The sequence below is a fragment of the Copadichromis virginalis genome, linkage group LG3, assembly GCF_057382275.1.
Source record: "Copadichromis virginalis isolate Kocher_CV1m ecotype Utaka linkage group LG3, C_Virginalis_male_GT1.1, whole genome shotgun sequence".
Lineage (NCBI taxonomy): Eukaryota > Metazoa > Chordata > Actinopteri > Cichliformes > Cichlidae > Copadichromis > Copadichromis virginalis.
The window spans coordinates 24,742,156-24,760,101 of NC_140620.1; the positions used below are offsets into that span (position 1 = coordinate 24,742,156).

Sequence of the window (17,946 nt, forward strand, 5' to 3'; positions counted from 1 at the left end):
CCAGCCGGCCATACCGAAGGCGCCGCTGCGCCCTCTCCCCCTCATTGAGGTCCCGTTTGAGCGCATCGGCATGGACCTCATCGGGCCGTTTCACCGGAGTGCACGCGGCTACCGCTTTGTGTTAGTCCTGGTGGATTACGCAACGCGGTACCCGGAAGCAGTTCCGCTGCGCACCATCTCTGCAAAGAGTGTGGCGCAGGCACTGTTTCAGGTCATCTCCCGAGTCGGAATCCCGAAAGAGATACTGACTGACCAGGGCACGTCGTTTATGTCTCGTACACTGCGGGAACTGTACGAATTACTGGGCATTAAATCTATTCGGACCAGCGTCTACCACCCTCAGACTGACGGGCTGGTGGAGCGGCTGAATAAGACTTTAAAGTCCATGATTCGGAAGTTCATTAACGAGGATGAACGCAATTGGGATCACTGGCTAGACCCTCTGTTATTCGCAGTGCGGGAGGTGCCCCAGGCCTCCACGGGATTTTCTCCCTTTGAACTGCTGTTCGGCAGGAGGCCACGTGGGGTGCTCGACCTGATTAAAGAAAGCTGGGAGGACGGTCCGAGCCCCGCCAAAAATGAGATTCAGTACGTGTTGGACCTGAGAGCAAAACTCCACACTTTGGGGAGGTTGTCACGGGAGAATTTGCTCCAGGCTCAGCAGCGTCAGCAACGCCTGTATGACAGAGGGGCTAGGCTCAGGCAATTCTCACCGGGAGATAAAGTGCTTGTGTTACTCCCTACTTCCAGCTCGAAGTTGCTCGCCAAGTGGCAAGGACCCTTTGTGGTCACACGGCGAGTCGGGGACGTGGACTATGAGGTCGCTCGGTCGGACAGGGGAGGAGCCACGCAGATTTATCACCTCAATCTCCTCAAACTGTGGCGAGAGGTTGAAACCGCTTCTCTGGTGAGCTTGGTGAAGGAGAGAGATGAGTTGGGGCCTGAGGTGCCAAATTCTATCATTCCCGCCTCCCTCCCTTGTGATGACCATCTCACACAGGCCCAGAGAGCGGATGTTGTCGCGTTGCAACAGCGTTTTGCGGACGTGTTCTCCCCCCTGCCCGGCCGGACGTCCCTCATCGAGCACCATTTCGTGACGCAGCCTGGCGTGACGGTGCGTTCACGGCCCTACAGGCTCCCGGAGCACAAGCGAAAAATCGTGCAGAGGGAATTGGCGGAAATGCTGAGGATGGGAGTAATAGAAGAGTCGCACAGCGCCTGGTGTAGCCCCATCGTTCTGGTGGCGAAGAAGGATGGGTCTATACGGTTCTGTGTCGACTATCGCAGGGTGAACGAAGTGTCATGCTTTGATGCCTACCCCATGCCTCGGGTCGACGAGCTCCTGGACCGGTTAGGCACGGCCCGCTTTTTCACGACACTGGACTTAACCAAGGGCTATTGGCAGATTCCCTTGTCTGCCAAGGCCAGGGAGAAAACGGCCTTCTCCACTCCGTACGGTTTGTACCAGTTCGTGACACTTCCGTTCGGCCTGTTCGGGGCCCCGGCCACTTTCCAGCGTCTCATGGACCGGGTACTGCGTCCGCACGCAGCGTATGCTGCCGCCTACCTGGATGACGTGATCATCCACAGCGACACCTGGGCGGAGCATGTGCTGCGGGTGGCCGCGGTCCTGGAGTCCCTGAGGGGGGCGGGGCTCACGGCCAATCCGAAGAAGTGCGCGGTTGGACGGAGGGAGGTGCAGTATCTGGGGTACCACCTGGGGGGCGGGCAGGTGCGTCCACAGGTGGAGAAGACGGCGGCTATCGCATCCTGCCCGCGCCCCAGGACGAAAAAGGAGGTGAGACGGTTCTTGGGGTTGGCGGGTTACTATCGTCGCTTTGTGCCGGGGTTTGCGCAGCTAACCAGCCCCCTGACCGATCTCACTCGAAAGGGTGCCCCGGATCTGGTCCAGTGGACGGGGCCGTGCCAGGCGGCGTTTGTGCAGGTGAAAAAGGCTCTCTGTGGGGAGCCGCTGCTTCACACTCCTAACTTTTCCCTCCCTTTTGTTCTGCAGACTGACGCCTCGGACAGAGGGCTGGGAGCCGTTTTGTCCCAGCAGGTGAGGGGGGCTGACCGCCCTGTCCTGTACATCAGCCGGAAGCTAGCGGAGCGCGAGCGCCGGTACAGCACCGTGGAGAAGGAGTGCCTGGCCATCCGGTGGGCGGTCGGCTCCCTGCGCTATTACCTCCTGGGACGCTCATTCACCCTCTGTTCGGACCACGCCCCGCTGCAGTGGCTCCACCGCATGAAGGATGCCAACGCCCGGATCACCCGGTGGTATCTGGCGTTGCAGCCCTTTAAGTTCAAGGTGATCCATAGGCCGGGGGCGCAGATGGCGGTGGCCGATTTCCTCTCTCGCTCGCGGGGGGGAGTTGGCTCGGCCGGACGGCTCCCCGGCCTCGAACGGGCGGTGGGGGTGTGTGGCGGAGGCGTGGCCCCGGGCGCAGCTGCAGGGGAGGAGTGCAGCAGAAGGCTCAACAGGGCGGCGCTGCGAGGCCGGTAAGAACAGCTGATGGTGTTTATGTACTGATGATGGTCTCCCTCCGCTGTGTTTATAGTGAGACGGGGAGGGGCGGCCAGAGGAGAGATCAGCTGGGCTCGTGAGCTGTCAGACTGTACGACTGAGTCAGCTGTCAAAACTCAACACTCAAAGCTTCAATAAATGTGGAAGTTGGCAGTACATACCTGTGTGTGCGTGTGTCTGTGCCTGGTGTATTCCACAAAGATCAACATAATAAACAACGTCACGATGATATATGGGAATATAACAGTAAATACTAAATATTAAACATTATTGTGCAGCATGTAATATCGACAGCGCACAGTGTGCTTTGAGGTAGGAGCCAAAAAGGGTGTAGTTTGTGTGTGTGAGCACCCATGTGTACACCTGTGAGCATGAGCGTGCTTGTATTAAAAGGTTCCTTCATGTAATGATCTGCTAGAGGGTGTGGGGAGCCACAGCCACCCTCCAGGGCATGAAGCAGGTATGGAGGAGATCAAAACTCCAGACATCCAGAGGCCCCCAGAACACAAGAGACCAAGGAAGACCAACAGAGGGGCAGCTGCGCCACTGTCCCAGAAAGAGCTGAGGAGAGTCCCAGATGAGGGCTCACTCAGCAGCTGCGGAGCAGAAGCCAGGGGGAGTTGCAGTGACGTGCCCGTGAGCTCCGCTGGCAGCCAGCTGTGCCAGAGTGACCGAGCCCCAGGCCGAGAGGCCGAGGGCACCCCACCCCCAAAGTCTCCCGAGCGAGCCCCAGGCTCCAGGCCCCGACAAGCAGCCACCAAGGAGTGAGCCGGTGGCTACCCGGACGCCCATCCCTGGACACAAAGAACCACCAACGCACCGATGTCTGAGGGCGGGGGGGAGATAGCCCTCCATACCTTGGAGGGCCTGAGATGCCCCTAGAGGGGTGGCGTCTGATACCCGATCTGACATATCGGCACACACAGATACAAACATCCATTCCCACCCTCATGCTCTCATATGCAATTACTCAACACTCACCCAACGTGGAGACAGACATAAAGAGACACTGTACACACAATCACACTCCCCAAGCGTACTCTAAGCCCCGGGTCTAGGTACCCTTGCTACCCAGACCCAGGTAGTGTTACCCTTTTTCCCTGGGGTGGAGAGAAGCAGACCGCCCCAGCTCGGCAGCAGCAGTGAGGCCCCACTTTCCAGACCCCAATCGGGCGGCCATCTCCTCCTCCTAGTCCACCTGCTCCAACAGGCCGTAGAGAACGGGGGTGTGTGAAGACTCCAAACCTCCCTCCGCCCGCTCATATGTAGTGTTGATGCATGTGTGTTCTAAGGTGCATTTAAAACCCAGGAGGGCATGAAGCTACCTGCCAGAGAGCAGCAGGTAAGCGCATAGCCCCTCCTGATAGCCCTCAATGTCTAAATGTATTTAAAATTGAGAGGTGGGCAACAACGCCAGGGGTGAGGTTATACACCCTGATGGTCTTTTGGGTACCGTGTAGCGTGCCCACCCCCAAGATCCTATATGTATGTGTAACGCGGTTAAAGGACCAAGGCACCGTACTGCAGCTTCATAGACAATGAGCTATCAGAATTCGTTTCGACTATGGAGCCTGAGTGTGTGAATAAAGCACAGGAAAGCAAATTAGAGCTCAAAATATATATATTATGTTTGGTATGAGAAATGTATAGACAGATGTACGAAAAAATTAAAAAATATGCATATATATCACAAACAAAAATAATGTTGACAATACAAAACAGCTTATTAGGTTCCAAAAGGAGTTGGGATGAGGTGTAGTCCAGTATGAGATTTAGTTTAGTTCCATAGACCTGTGATAGGTCATGTGTAAACAGTGTAATTCAGTCCATAGGTTTACGATTCCTACCGCAACGTAGCGGTGGTCGGGTGGCTCGCCATCCCGCGCTGATCGCGGGAGAAAAAAAACCTGACCTAAACAAGGTCAAAAACATAAATTATCATTCACCGAAGAAAATGAAACAGCATTCTACTGCTGTGACAAAATAAATACATAAATCCATAAATAACAAAGACAACTAATTAATGCCATGTTTCATACAACAATCAATAAACCATCATCTCTTATAATGAATTTCATTCAAAATACTATTATAGAAAACCATTCTCATGGGTCAAAGTATATCAGCAATAAAGCTAATAAAAATTATCCAAAGTTATTCAAATGTATTTACAAAACTCATTTAATCACAGGTGTTGCGCAACACATTCAATAATCTCAATGGAATTTAACTCTATGCAAAATCTCATAGGCCGTTTTGGCATTTCATCAGAAAAGTAACAAAAAACATCCAAAACGGACAAAACTAGAAAATTCAAATCACTCCTTCAACTCTAGATACGTTAAGTCAACATTCGGCCATAATGGAACAAACAAAAACAACAATATTCAATAAATAAAACTAGTAATTGCACTTACTGTCGCTAGCCTAGAATTAGCTTACCGGCGTTTTACCGGCTCCGCATTTTCATTAATTGTGAAAAAACAAACAAACAACTAACTCACCGTTGACTCGATTGTGAGGTAGTGTAAAGATGAATGAATCGGCCAGGTTATTGCACGCTGTCAACTGGTCTGTAGTGTTTGTCGATATCTGACAAGTACGCCAACCACAGGGACAACAACAGCCAGAGGAGCAGGGAACATGCAGCTGATTGACCCGGAACTTATGCAGGGTTCATCCCGCCACAATAAAGGGACTGGCGGAAGTGGGGTCAGAAGTTACCGTGGTTACATATGTGTAATGCGAGTGTGAGTAATGTGAATGTCTAAGTTGTGGGATAAAATTGAGGCACAGGCAGCCAGAAGGGGGGATGCCTCCCCTGCACCCTGTGACACACCTTTACCCGAAGGCCCTGCCTGTGTGGGTGATTGTGGTGGAGCGGGAAGAGGGAGGCAGCTGGAGATGGGGAGGGAAGGAAGGGAGCGGGGCAAGTGACCCCTCCCTGGGAGAGCTGGCCCCAGCTCCCCCGCTGACCCCAGTAGGCACCCCCATACTCTGCAACCCACCAGGGAAAGGGGGGCCCTAGTTCAGCAGCGCTGCCTGGCCTTGCAGAGCCCAGGACAGCCCACCCGACCCCACCACAGAGAAAACTGCACCCACCCCGTCATCCACTCATCTTCCAGACTACACAAGACAGTAGACGCCCAGGCTGAGATCTTCCTCCACCTCTCTTGTAGCTCCCCCTCCTGCAGAGTGAGTTCCTGAAGAGAGGAGACCTCCTGCAAGGCCTTGTGTGGTTGATGAAGAGAATGTGCACTAAAGGATACGCTGTGGAATTCCCAGTACCAGTATGATCGTGTATCCTTCCTACTATCCTGCTAAGGTTTCTACCGACTATTCTCAACCACTGAACACAACCCAACATTACAAGTGGGAAGAGGGACTCTCCCTCTCAGATCATTTCATACACCTTAATGAGCAACATTTTATGCTTCCATCATAGCTAAATGAGCCCTCGTTAATTTGGTCATATTTGATTCATGTCCTGAGATTCATCTATTCAACAAAAGATGCAAAACCAAAAAATGTTCTAGATGTAGTAATCTCTAAATAATTTGTCAAACAGAGCAACCTCAGCCTCATTTCAAATAATAAGTTTAAAAGACATTATCGAGCATTTTTAAGTAGAAATAACTTTATCTTTCTTCATCACAAGCTAGCTGTTGTTGTCTGTAAAAAGGCCTTTAATCAAAGTTCTAGAATAAACCAGTAAAGTGTAATTATCAAAAATAACCCAGTGATTTTTAGAGTGTTGGAATTCACTTTTTGCTTACCATGTTTTATTTCATAGTAGAGGAGAAATCAGTGATATCTGATCAGGTCACAGTCTAGTTGAAAATGGCAGTTTCAGAAGAATAATGTGGCTTCTTCTGAAGCGTATCTTCTACACAAACAATTGGGTAAAATCTTGGCCCAATATTTGATCAAAGCTAGCGAACCTATGACCCAATAGAATTATTCAAGCTAGGGAGTTAATTAACCCAGCACATCGCCAACCCAACTCTTGAGTCACGACTTTTAAACCAACATTTAAACTAATAACCTACGGCTTTTACCCAGAAGTTGTTATAAAAGTAACCTAACATGGTTTTATTATGTATTTGCAGAGGTTTTGTGAAAAAAAGTTCAGTTTGTGTTTAGAGGTTTGTGAAAAGGGTGCAAGGTTGTATCTTAACAAGTATGACAATGTACAAAAGCTTTAGCAAAATATTTAGTTATTTCTGAAATTTAGCACTATTAGGTGAAACTAAAAGTTTGGGACGAGGGAAGCAAAAGAGGGCAGACTTATTTAAAGGAGACCTCATCGTGTGTGTGTGTGAGTGTCTAATTGCATGCTCGTGTGTGGTGATGCCATCAAAAGCAGAAACAGGACACAGAAGCAAATAGCATCAGATTAAAAAGATTAAAGTAACTTCAAGAGAAATTGGTGTAGTTTCAAGAAGATTTATACGTGGGTTAATCTATCAGTGAGTTAATCTAATCAGTGAGTGTTTAAAAACTGAACTCCAAGCTTACATAATGTTACACAAAAACACAGATACTCACAGACCAGTTTGATTCAATGCTTAATAGTTTAATGATGCAGAAGAGAAAAAAAGTTTTGTTTTTAAGTTTTTGCTAAAAGCATTCTTTCCGTTACACATTTCAATTGCTCCTTTTAAAAGACACAATCACACTATTTTATGTCACTTGTCGCTTCATTCCTTATGCATCGTTACAGCAAAAGAAAAAGGTAAAGATGTGAAAACAGATATTTTGAGTGATATATGAGAAGATTTCTTTCTTTTTCAGATGACGTGCCTTCATGTCAGCCCAGGAATCATCACTTACTCTTAATGCAGACAGAAGGGAATCGGGACTGGCAAGAGATATCATTCATACACAGGTCTCCTGTAAGCACCAAAAATCAACTTTAACTGAAATTTTTGTTGCATGGACACAAAAATATAGAATATATGAGAAAAATGTTTTGGTTTTTTTTTGGTTTTATATATAATGACAATAGCACTTGTATATATTATGTACAATTTTATACCTGGAAAATTCATTTCCATGCAATGCTCGCTGCCCAAGTTGTTAGGCTCCCCCCGACACCAGTTTGTGTATTGGAAACGTGTTCCATCGATCCAAAACCAATAACCCTCCTACAGAACAGAAAAAAGTTAAAAATAAGAAATCGTTTTTTAACGAAACTGCACTTTAACATTATACATTGACTACCAAGTTTGGACACACCTTCTCATTTATTGGTTTGGCTTTACTTTCACTACTACCGACATTGTAGATCGAAACTGAAGATATCAAATATATGAAACAAGATATATGGAATTATATGGCAATGAAAAAAAAGATAAGAATGAGAAATAAGTAAAATATCCAGTGGATAGATTTATGTTTTAACTGGCAGACTGGCATACCTGTTGACCATCAGAACCACCAATCCATGTTCGTCCATTAGCTTTACCCCCATCAGATATCACCCTCTGAATCAGCTGGTATTCCCCAAGGCTCTGTACAGATGCAAGGTTTGCACTCATGGTCTGACAGTTTCTCTACAGTAAACAAAAAGACAGAAGAGTTACAGAAGATTTATAAAACAACCTTCATGATTACACCACCACAAACATACAAATAATAATAAAACATACTAAGAAATATTTACATTGACTGACAAAATTATTGATTTTAATTATCTGACCTTTTATTAATAGCTTACCATTCAACAAGTAATAAAAAATAACGTTTTTAAAAAATTATTATATTGAAAGGACTAATGATTAATACATTTACAATCATTTATCATTCAGAATTATTTCATGCAGTTAATGTTGGTGGCTTAAACCATTTACTGCAATAATTAGCATTATTTTTATAAATTAAAAAATAATATTTGCTATTATAAGCTTGGGTGCATATTTCACAGTACATATAAGAACTGGTTTTAATTGAAGCAAAAATTGACAGGTGATTTATCCATGGCATAAATTGTAGGAACGGAGAAGGAAGGAGGAACTGGAGACTTTCGTTTGTTTGCTTCTTTGTTTGTATTTCTTGTTTACTAATATATTGTTACTGTTTACTTGTTAAAAAGTAAAGCCATATATGACATATATACATATTTGAACAAATGATAGCATTATTAAAATTCAATAAATGATAACATTAACAATGATCAATACATACTATTATCATTTTAGACAAATTTTAACAGTACATTGGCTTTGATAACATTTTAATAATTGTCAATATAAAAATGTTTAATATAATATTAAAAAATATTATTATAAGCTCTTATCCAAATATTAAAGAATCAAAGAAACAAAGTCACAGTAACTGGTGAGTCCTGATGTTATTACCTGAGCATCACCCCAGGGTAAGGGTGTAGAAACATAGAAGTAACATTTGTTGTTGGACTCAGTCCAACCAGTGGGACATGATGAGGACTTCTTGAGAACATAGCACTCATCTGACAAGAGAAAGCAAACATATTGTGTGATAAAATGCTGACTCAATTCCCCCTTTACTGGAATAATTATAATTATGGTCATTAACTTGTGTTTTATTGGCAATAGTTTTACTTTTCAACAAATTTCAACTGGAAAATGTGTCATTTTCTTCCTTTAGATTTCTATTTTTAAAAACATGTATTTAAAAATAGATCTTATTATTTGGACAGCTGTATATAGCCCATTGACATGCACAACATTCAGTATGATACTAGTTATATACTTTTATACTTACCCTGAGCAGCGGTCAGAGCCATCATTGCACAGAGAAGTGCAGATGCAGTCAGCAGCTTCATGATGATATTTAGTGTCTCTGTAAGAAACACATTAACAAAAGTGATTAGCAGTTTGATAAAGAAAGGATAGAAGATCCTCAGCATATTTGTAACATACCTGTCTGTAGAATGTCTTCTCCTCTTTCAAGTGTCAGCCTGTAGCTTCACCCCTCATCTGGTGATGAACACTTATATACACTTTCTTATATTTACATTTCTATACCAGGAAGAGATGCACTAAAAATACTTAAGTATGTTTTGATTCCATGCTTCACTACCCCTGTCTTTACCAACCTTATGCAATTCTCTCCACCCATCTTGAATTTCATGGATGTTTAATTTCATTTATTGACTGCTTGTCAACAAAGATGTCACGCTCGGTTCTGTTCCTCGCTTTGGTTTACAGTTGTGATCCCTCTGTTTATATTTGTTTTCTTAGGTCTTCTTAGTTTTGTTTTTTAGTCTGTAGGTTTCTGTTATCATGGAGAACGGAACAGGGGAGTTTTCATGTCCCATGTTTAGTCAGCCTTATCCTTTCCATTTAGTCTTGTCTCTGCATTCGGTGTTCTCTTTCTATCTCCCCGTCAGTCTTGTTCCCATGTATGTTTCTCCACTGGTCTCAGTGTCACACCCAAGTGCTTCATGGTGTTGAAATCTCCCAATTCTTTGAATCTTTGGGCTGAAGGAAGGACAATACTCGGTGTATAAATGCTCAATCAACAATCATTTATTTCCATACAATTCAACACAAAGAGCATTTAGAACCATCATGATGGGGAGACATGCCTGAAGAGGGTCACAGCAGTCTCGAAATGGTGACGTGTTACTCAGCTTCTTATAGCCGCTAGTGGCCCCCACCTAGTCGTAAAAGCCCAAACATTCACATTCTTTCTCTGTTACGGCGCCTAAGTTATGACCTCGGCTCCCTGTCTTTCTCTGCTCTCTGTAAAGTGGGGGTATGGAATGTGGTCTATCTCCCCTGTCTTAGACACAGAGTCTCCTGAACAATCTTTCTTTTTATGATTCAACATTAAAGCATGTCACGAAAACAGTGTAATACATTCACAGCAGATCAAGGATACAGAGTGATGCACACTTATCTAATAAACTAATAAGTGAATATGTTCTTTTAACTCAAAAGTATAATGAGAACTAAACTACATACAGATCACACAATCTATATAAAAGGGTATAATATGATCTACAGCAGTATTCTAATTCAACTACTTTGATTACATATATAAGGTAACATATAATAACAGAATAATCTGATAATGGTGATATCTGAGTATTTCTATAAAAAACAAAATACCTAAAATGGGTAACAGATCAATAAAGAACAGCCATAAAATAGACAGTTTAAAAAAAAGGAAATGAACACTTTGAAAGCAAATCAGATTTGATACGATTTGATTTGACAACTGTAGTAGGATATCATTTATCCTACTACAGTTTACACCTTAAAGAGAAAGCTCATGAATGTTCTCAGCTCTGGAGACCATCTTCCCCCTTATGGGAAAATAGTTAGTTTTAGATGGCAAGTTGTCATGAGAGAAGTATCATTATAATATTTGCTGTAATGTGAGAGTGTTTACAAAGTCACTGTATCAGCCTCACTTCCTCATGTGCTACTGTACCAACTCCCATTAAAAAAACACTGTTGGCACCATCAGTCACACATGAAACTGTTGTTTCTTTAGAGATGGGTGGATGCTCAGTCAACACCCTCATCAAATACCACTAAAATTCAACAGGGTCTTTTTTTTTACAGTTTTCTTTTGCTTATTTTTGTTTGTAGCATTTTCAAGTTTTATTTGATTTGTCTCTTTTTTTTGTTTTGTCTGCAATAATGAATGAAGTGATGCTTCCATAAATAATGGAGAGCAGAAAATGTTTTCACTAGGCAGCTACAGCTTCTGTCCTTTTGTGATAGCTTTCACTCTCTCAAAACAAGTGTAATGTTTGTGAAATGCTGACTGTTCCTTATTGAAATATCAGATTTTTTTCTGTTACTAGGTCATACTTTGTATTTATTGAGGGTGTAAAATCATATTGGATATATATGGACTACGTAATGTTAGGAAATTATGGATGTCACATAGTTAGAAGAAAACCAACGATTTTTGGGAAAAGCCTAAAAATCATTGTCAAAAAATGATGCAACAGGAAAGTCCATTTTGGAAAGGTTAACATAAAATAATGTTGATAACCAAACAGTTGCTGGTCCCCATTGACATAGTATGGACATAGTGTAAAATAACAATACTATGGAAGTCAGTAGGGACAAGAAACTGGTTACCAACATTCTTTGAAATATCTTCTTTTGTGTTCAACAGAACAAAGAAACAGGTTCAGAACAACTTGAGGGTGATGATTACCAAAATAAAGTTTTATTCCTTTTATCTTATTATCCATTTTATCTTATCCCTTAGCATTTAATTACTTCAGTTATACCAAATAATAAATGACCATCTTATTGGTCTCTTTTTAAGGTTAGTGGTGGAATATAAACATTTTGGGTTAACTGTAATGAAAACACATTTAATGCATAAACCTAAATTGAATTTATTATGAATATAGGACTATAGATTTGTCGAAATAAGTACACAAGAGTTAGTTGAATTTAAGTCAAGAAATGAAATCAAAAAGATCATGACATTTCTAAACGTATTAATTTTTTAAAGAATATTCATGTATTAGTGCATTGAACAAGAAAAAAATAAAACAAGTAATCATTGTTCTAATTATGATTTTTACAGTAATTCCTACTTTCTACTGCAATCATATATTCTTACAGAATTTATCATGAAAGAAAGCACTAAGCATTCATTTTGAGAGTTAATCTTGGACAGCCAGAGCACACTTAGATTTTGGCAAGACTGAATGGACATGTCAAATAGTGCACAGTTAGTGAATAAGGCCAATTTCAAATGTCTGCTGTAATCTACTAGGCTAATGCTCTTACACTGAAGATTTATAATGTGATGTTTACAGGACCCATAATTCTCTCCTTCTTCTCTTTTCAAGGAAATCCTAGACACCCTTCCAGAAGACAGAACTCTGCTGATGACTAATGATGAAGAGTGCATTGCAGGTCCTGTTCAGGTAGAGGTCCCAGTGGATTCAGGTCAAACTAAAGAGCAAAACCAACTACTATTTCTGGCACTCAAGCTCAAACACATTTTGACCAACGACTGTCTTGAAGATATCATGAAAATCCTTAATGTTGTTGGTGGCAGTGATTCAGCATGCAGGACAAAATATTCATTTTACAAAGCTTTTGATGATACAAAAGACATCATTAAAATCTGTTATGTGTGTGAACAGGGTAGTAATATAATGTCAGCTGAGCTGGACCAAGTTCATTGTGTTCAATGCAACATCACCTATGACCAGTGTTGGGACTAACGTGTTATTAAGTAACGCATTACAGTAACTACGTTATTATTGTGTTAACGAGCACGGTAACTAGTTATTATGCCAAAATCAGGAACGCGTTACTCGTTACTTCGTGTGGTGGCTATCGCGGAGCTTCCACAGATTCAGTAATATTAGCAAGTGGTGGAGGCCAGCAGGTGGATGAAGGAAAAGGGAGGCAGGAGGAGCAGAGACCCGAGGCGGCCGCCGGTCCAAGTGTGAACTGAACTTCAGGTAAGAAGTTATGACCTGCAGTCTCTCTAGGTCAGATATGAACCAAGTTTAGGTGTAATTTTTTTTCCTTATTCTGACTAGCTAGCATGACGGAGTTTCTATACAGCTGGGTGGGTGCTATGTTACTGATGTTGAACTTTATTTTGTTCATAAGTTATTAGAGTTGCCAACCGTCCCGTCTGGTATTCAGAGAAAATATTACGCGTTTCTTATTGAGGTGAAAAGGAACAGTTTGTCCCGTAATTCAGCTACAATGAAAAAGGCACAAAGCTGGAGTTACTCTGTGTCTTTACGCTGCAGCTGCCTCTTCTTCTTTCATTCTCCCCCTCCCTCTCCCGTTTCCACTTCAATCATGAAAACTAATCAATGATCAGCTGATAGGTTTTCTCTCTTGTTTGTTTATCGCCCACTTTGCGCCGAAAGAGGAAACCAGCGGATGTCGCGCTAAACAACAGCAGCACGTTTAAGCTTGATCAGCTATTGTTAGAATTTATTTAATATTAATTTCTAGTATCAGCTGATGTTTGCTGGAGCCACAGCTGCAAAAAAGCTGCTGGTCATGATATGGTTTGGTTATCTGGTGAGAGGGAAACATGAAGATGAAACCAGGAGATATCCTTACTGGATCATCAGAGCTGAACAGGTGATGGTGAAACAGGTTTACCTTTTAGGTGACATGAATGAGTTGAAGGGAAGTTATGAACTGTTTCTGAGAGACAAATAACACCAGGATCCTTTTTTAGGTAGCTGACAGCTGGTAACTGTGCAGGGGCGGATCTAGCAATGTGTTGCCAGGGGGGCATGTAGGGCATTAAAAGGGAAAGGGGGGCACAAAGAAATACTTTTCTTTCTTATTCTCATTTAAAATGTCTAGCTTTTAAAAAATAATTATCTGAATCTTACAACAAACGATTGATAGATTGATGCATATATGCCATCAAAACAGTGTACATCACTGTCACAACAGCGTTTGTTTTCATTCAAAGGCTTTATGATTTTTCCTATAATGCTGGGCCGGTCTCTAGTCAAAATGCCCGGGCCAATTTTCTGTCCCAGTCCAGCCCTGTATGCAGCTCATCTGCAGTCTGGTGTTACCTACATCTTCCTATTCAGAAGGCAGAATTTCCGAGTTCTGAGGACAAACGAAAGCACCACGACTGCAGTTTTTGTGTTGGATGTAAAAGGCGCACATGACACTGTGACGTAGGCTAGAATCATGGCAGCAGTCAATGACGGTCCAGGCGTGGGATTTCTCTCATGGAAATTGAAAGAAATCTCCGTCCCGGGTTTCTCCGTGGATCGGGTTTCCTCCAAGGCGTGAGCACCGATAAGCAGAGTTTTGTCCTTTCCTTATAAGATTCCTAATTATTCAAAGTAACGCTCAGGTATGCCGTTCAGCTGGGTTAGTTACGACGTCGGGAGCAGTTAGGAGAACAAAATGATACAGAGACTGTTCAGGTTGCTCTCCCACAATCAACTCAAAGGTTTATTCAGTATACAACAGTTTATATAGAGGAAAAAAAGGTTCGTGTGTCAGCAGGTTCTCAGTTCAAACCGGTACAGACCAAATAAGGAAATGTCTTCCTGAGCAAAGAAGTATCCTTTGTGTAGTTTATCAGTTCAGCTACAATTTATGATCATCCCAGCAAAATACACTCCTAGACATAGAATACAGAGTTCTTTCATTAGTGAATTCTGAAACAAACCACCTGGCCTTTAACAAGCTCTTTTCTAAAAGATAAGGAAGGGAGGATGGGAGTAAGGAAGTGGTCTCGTCTCTGTGGTATTTTCGACCTTGGGGTACCAGCCTGTGAGTCTTACACATTAATTCTTGGGTCACAGAGAAAGAGAAAAACAACTAGTAAATGGGCCTTATTGAGTAACAGTTTTCCTGTATAATATCACTATAAAACAATATCCTGTAAATGCTACCATGGTATCAAAATATCACAACAGAAATATGCACATTATCTTTTCCTTTCTATTGGTAGGTGGCACAGTGCACTTGTGACAAGTAAGCAAGCTAGAAGACTGGCAAAGTTATGGAAGAAACACATTAACAAGAGAATTCTGAGTAAAACCAAAGTTACTTTCCCTAGTAACTAGTTACTTTGAAAGTAACGAGTAACTTGAATTAACTGAGTTACTTTTGAGAGAAGTAACTAGTAATGTAACTAAGTTACTATTTTAAAGTACCTTACCCAACACTGCCTATGACACAGTGTTGCCAACTCCCCAGTAAGGAAAATCGCTATTGGTTGTCCTAAAAGTCGCTAGAAGTCGCTAAATGACGTCATCGCCTAATTTGCATAATTGGTCATGCTAATGTAACTGTAACCTATGTTGTTGGAGAGAGAAATAACATCGTGGAAGAGACATAAAGTGAGTAAAAAATGTCTAAATGCATTTAGAGTTCATTTAGAACTACAAATTAAATTTCTTTTAGCAATTATTGTTTTTTTTAATGTCACATTTCCAACCCTGCTCCTTTACCCGGGCTTGGACCGGCAGAAGTGACCCGAAATAGGCACTCTGGTGGAGTTAGTTTGTGCGTGTGTGTTTATAAGTAGTTTTAAACCTTGTGATCCACAAAACAGCATAAGAGTAAAAGAGTAAAAGAAGAACTGACTGCGTTACAGCACCCGCTGCTTGTTGAGAGCAAAAGCGATACGCGCTTACGTGTCTTTTTTTAGTGACTTTTTTTAGAGAAAAAGTCGCTAAGGGGTCTGAAAACTTGCTAAATATAGCGACAAAGTCGCTAAGTTGGCAACACTGCTATGACAAAGCAAGTAGGTTTTAGCAATAACTTTTTCATATACTGTTATGTGACGGCTGTGTGGAGGCAGGAGAAGGACCCAAAGTGCAGACTCTGGAGGCACAAAGTAAACTTCCAAAAAAAACAGCTTTAATGCTGAACTGAAAAAAATACCAGAACTGAGACTTTAAGCATAAACTCAGGCAAGCAGCCAAAACACACAGCAAAATAAACAGTAGATCACCACATGGACACAGAGAAACACAGGGCTTAAATACACAGAGGGAGCAATCAGGGAAAGAGTAACAGGAGGGAAACACAGCTGGGGCAAATCAGGCTTAACAAGACAAGGGGAAGAAAAACCAGACACATTAACATCAAACATGGACTTCCAAAGTAAAACAGGAAACATAACACAGACTCACAGGCAGGCACTATAACAAAGGGAACAGAGACATGGGACCAGGGCAGACACAGACACTGACTGGATGTGGGGATACAGCAGACAGGGGTGACAGCAACATGGCACACAGACAGAAACCCAGAACACTAAAACTCTAACCAAACCCCACCCAGAGAACCTAAACTAAGAATGATCCTAAAAACCATAAAGCAAAACTAGAATATAATGAAATAACAAAATCAAAGAACCAAAAACACAAAACACTGGGTCAACGACCCAGGGACCCTAACATATACCTCTCCTTGGAAGATCAAATCCCAAATGTCTTGAGAATGCCAGGAATTACAGATGAATTAATAGGAAGGCAAACAGAAACATCTACTTCTCTGGTTTTTTGTATCTTAAAGGCCGGTCCGTGTCTTACATAAACCAGTCTGTGGCGCAAAAAGGTTGGGGACCGCTGCTGTACAGCATGAAGGTTAATAGGACCGTACTCATATGAATATGATGTGTAAATTGATTGATTCTTGTACCTCCACGCCGTAGCGGCCCAAATCTTCACCCCAGTGAAGAGGTGATCGTTTTCTCCTTGTTTTAATAAATTAAGCCGTTTGGTCTTTGTTCCCCACAACATATCACCAATTCGAAAAAAATCAAAATTAGCTGTATGTAAGCGGCAATACATGAAAAACCATGGGACAAGCTGGTTTATGGTTATTTTAATAAAAGAACCATGTCTATGCAGATGCCCAAAGCTTAACAAAACGACTGCTATAACAATTTAACTTTTGTACAACCAGATTTTCATATACTTACATTTGAAAGTGTTTTCCTCTCCTGCTTCGACCACCATCGTTATCAGAAACAAATCTCCTCTATGACCCGCAATGAAGCCTGGGATATAGTAGGACACGAAGGATACATCGGACCCATCCTTAAAATTTGGGGCAAAGTAGGACGCATTTGTCGCCACATTTTGAGTGGTCTTTGAATTCGGACAGCCCTTGTCACGTCGCTGGGACGTCATTGCATCCAAATATGGCATTTTAAGCATCCTTCCCCTGAATTCGGACACAGCCTGTGACTTATGGGAGCAACATGCTTGCACGCAAATACATGGAGAGAGACGGCTTTATATGTTTTACTCCTCCAGAAACCCTTTGCAACGTTACGGGTTGTATGAACACTGTCTGTCATGTTTGATAAGCAGCAGCCGTTCAACCAGGCCTTGTATGGTTGAAGTCTCACCCGAAATCGGATGCATCATCCAACTTTTCTGCAAAGTTGGCCCCCCTTTACAATGATCCCTACCGTATGGGGTGGGGGTGGGGGATAACCCTCCATACTTTGGAGGGCCTGTCCCTAGAGGGGTGGCATCTGATACCTGACCTGACATATGAGGTGACGGTGGCTCATGAGGTTAGGAAGCGCATTTGTAACCGGAAGGTCACCGGTTTGTTCGCTGGCCTCTCTGCCCTGGTCGTTGTGTCCTTGGGCAAGACACTTTACCCTACCGCCTACTGGTATTGGCCAGAGGGGCCGATGGCACGATATGGCAGCCTCGCTTCTCTCAGTCTGCCCCAGGGCAGCTGTGGCTACAACCGTAGCTGCCACCACCAGTGTGTGAATGTGAGAGTGAATGAATAGTGGCATTGTAAAGCACTTTGGGTGCCTTGAAAAGCGCTATAGAAATCCAATTCATTATTATATATGACATACATACATATTAGAACAAATGATAGCATTATTAAAATTCAAAAAATGATAACATTAACAATGATCAATACATATTATTATAATTTTAGACAAATTTTAACAGTACTTTGGCT

The 17,946-nt window shown here is 42.7% G+C and overlaps 1 protein-coding gene across 1 annotated transcript; it reads right to left on the reverse strand.

Moving 5' to 3' along the window:
• Positions 1-7,092: 7,092 nt before the first annotated feature.
• Positions 7,093-9,510, reverse strand: LOC146713597 (ladderlectin-like). The gene is made up of 6 exons (XM_085448968.1): positions 9,427-9,510; positions 9,269-9,346; positions 8,884-8,993; positions 7,945-8,079; positions 7,563-7,671; positions 7,093-7,417 (listed from the first exon to the last, which is right to left on the reverse strand). The coding sequence occupies exons 2-6, from the start codon at positions 9,327-9,329 to the stop codon at positions 7,350-7,352; spliced, it is 483 nt and encodes a 160-aa protein (XP_085305094.1). The 5' UTR covers positions 9,330-9,346; positions 9,427-9,510; the 3' UTR covers positions 7,093-7,349.
• Positions 9,511-17,946: the final 8,436 nt, after the last annotated feature.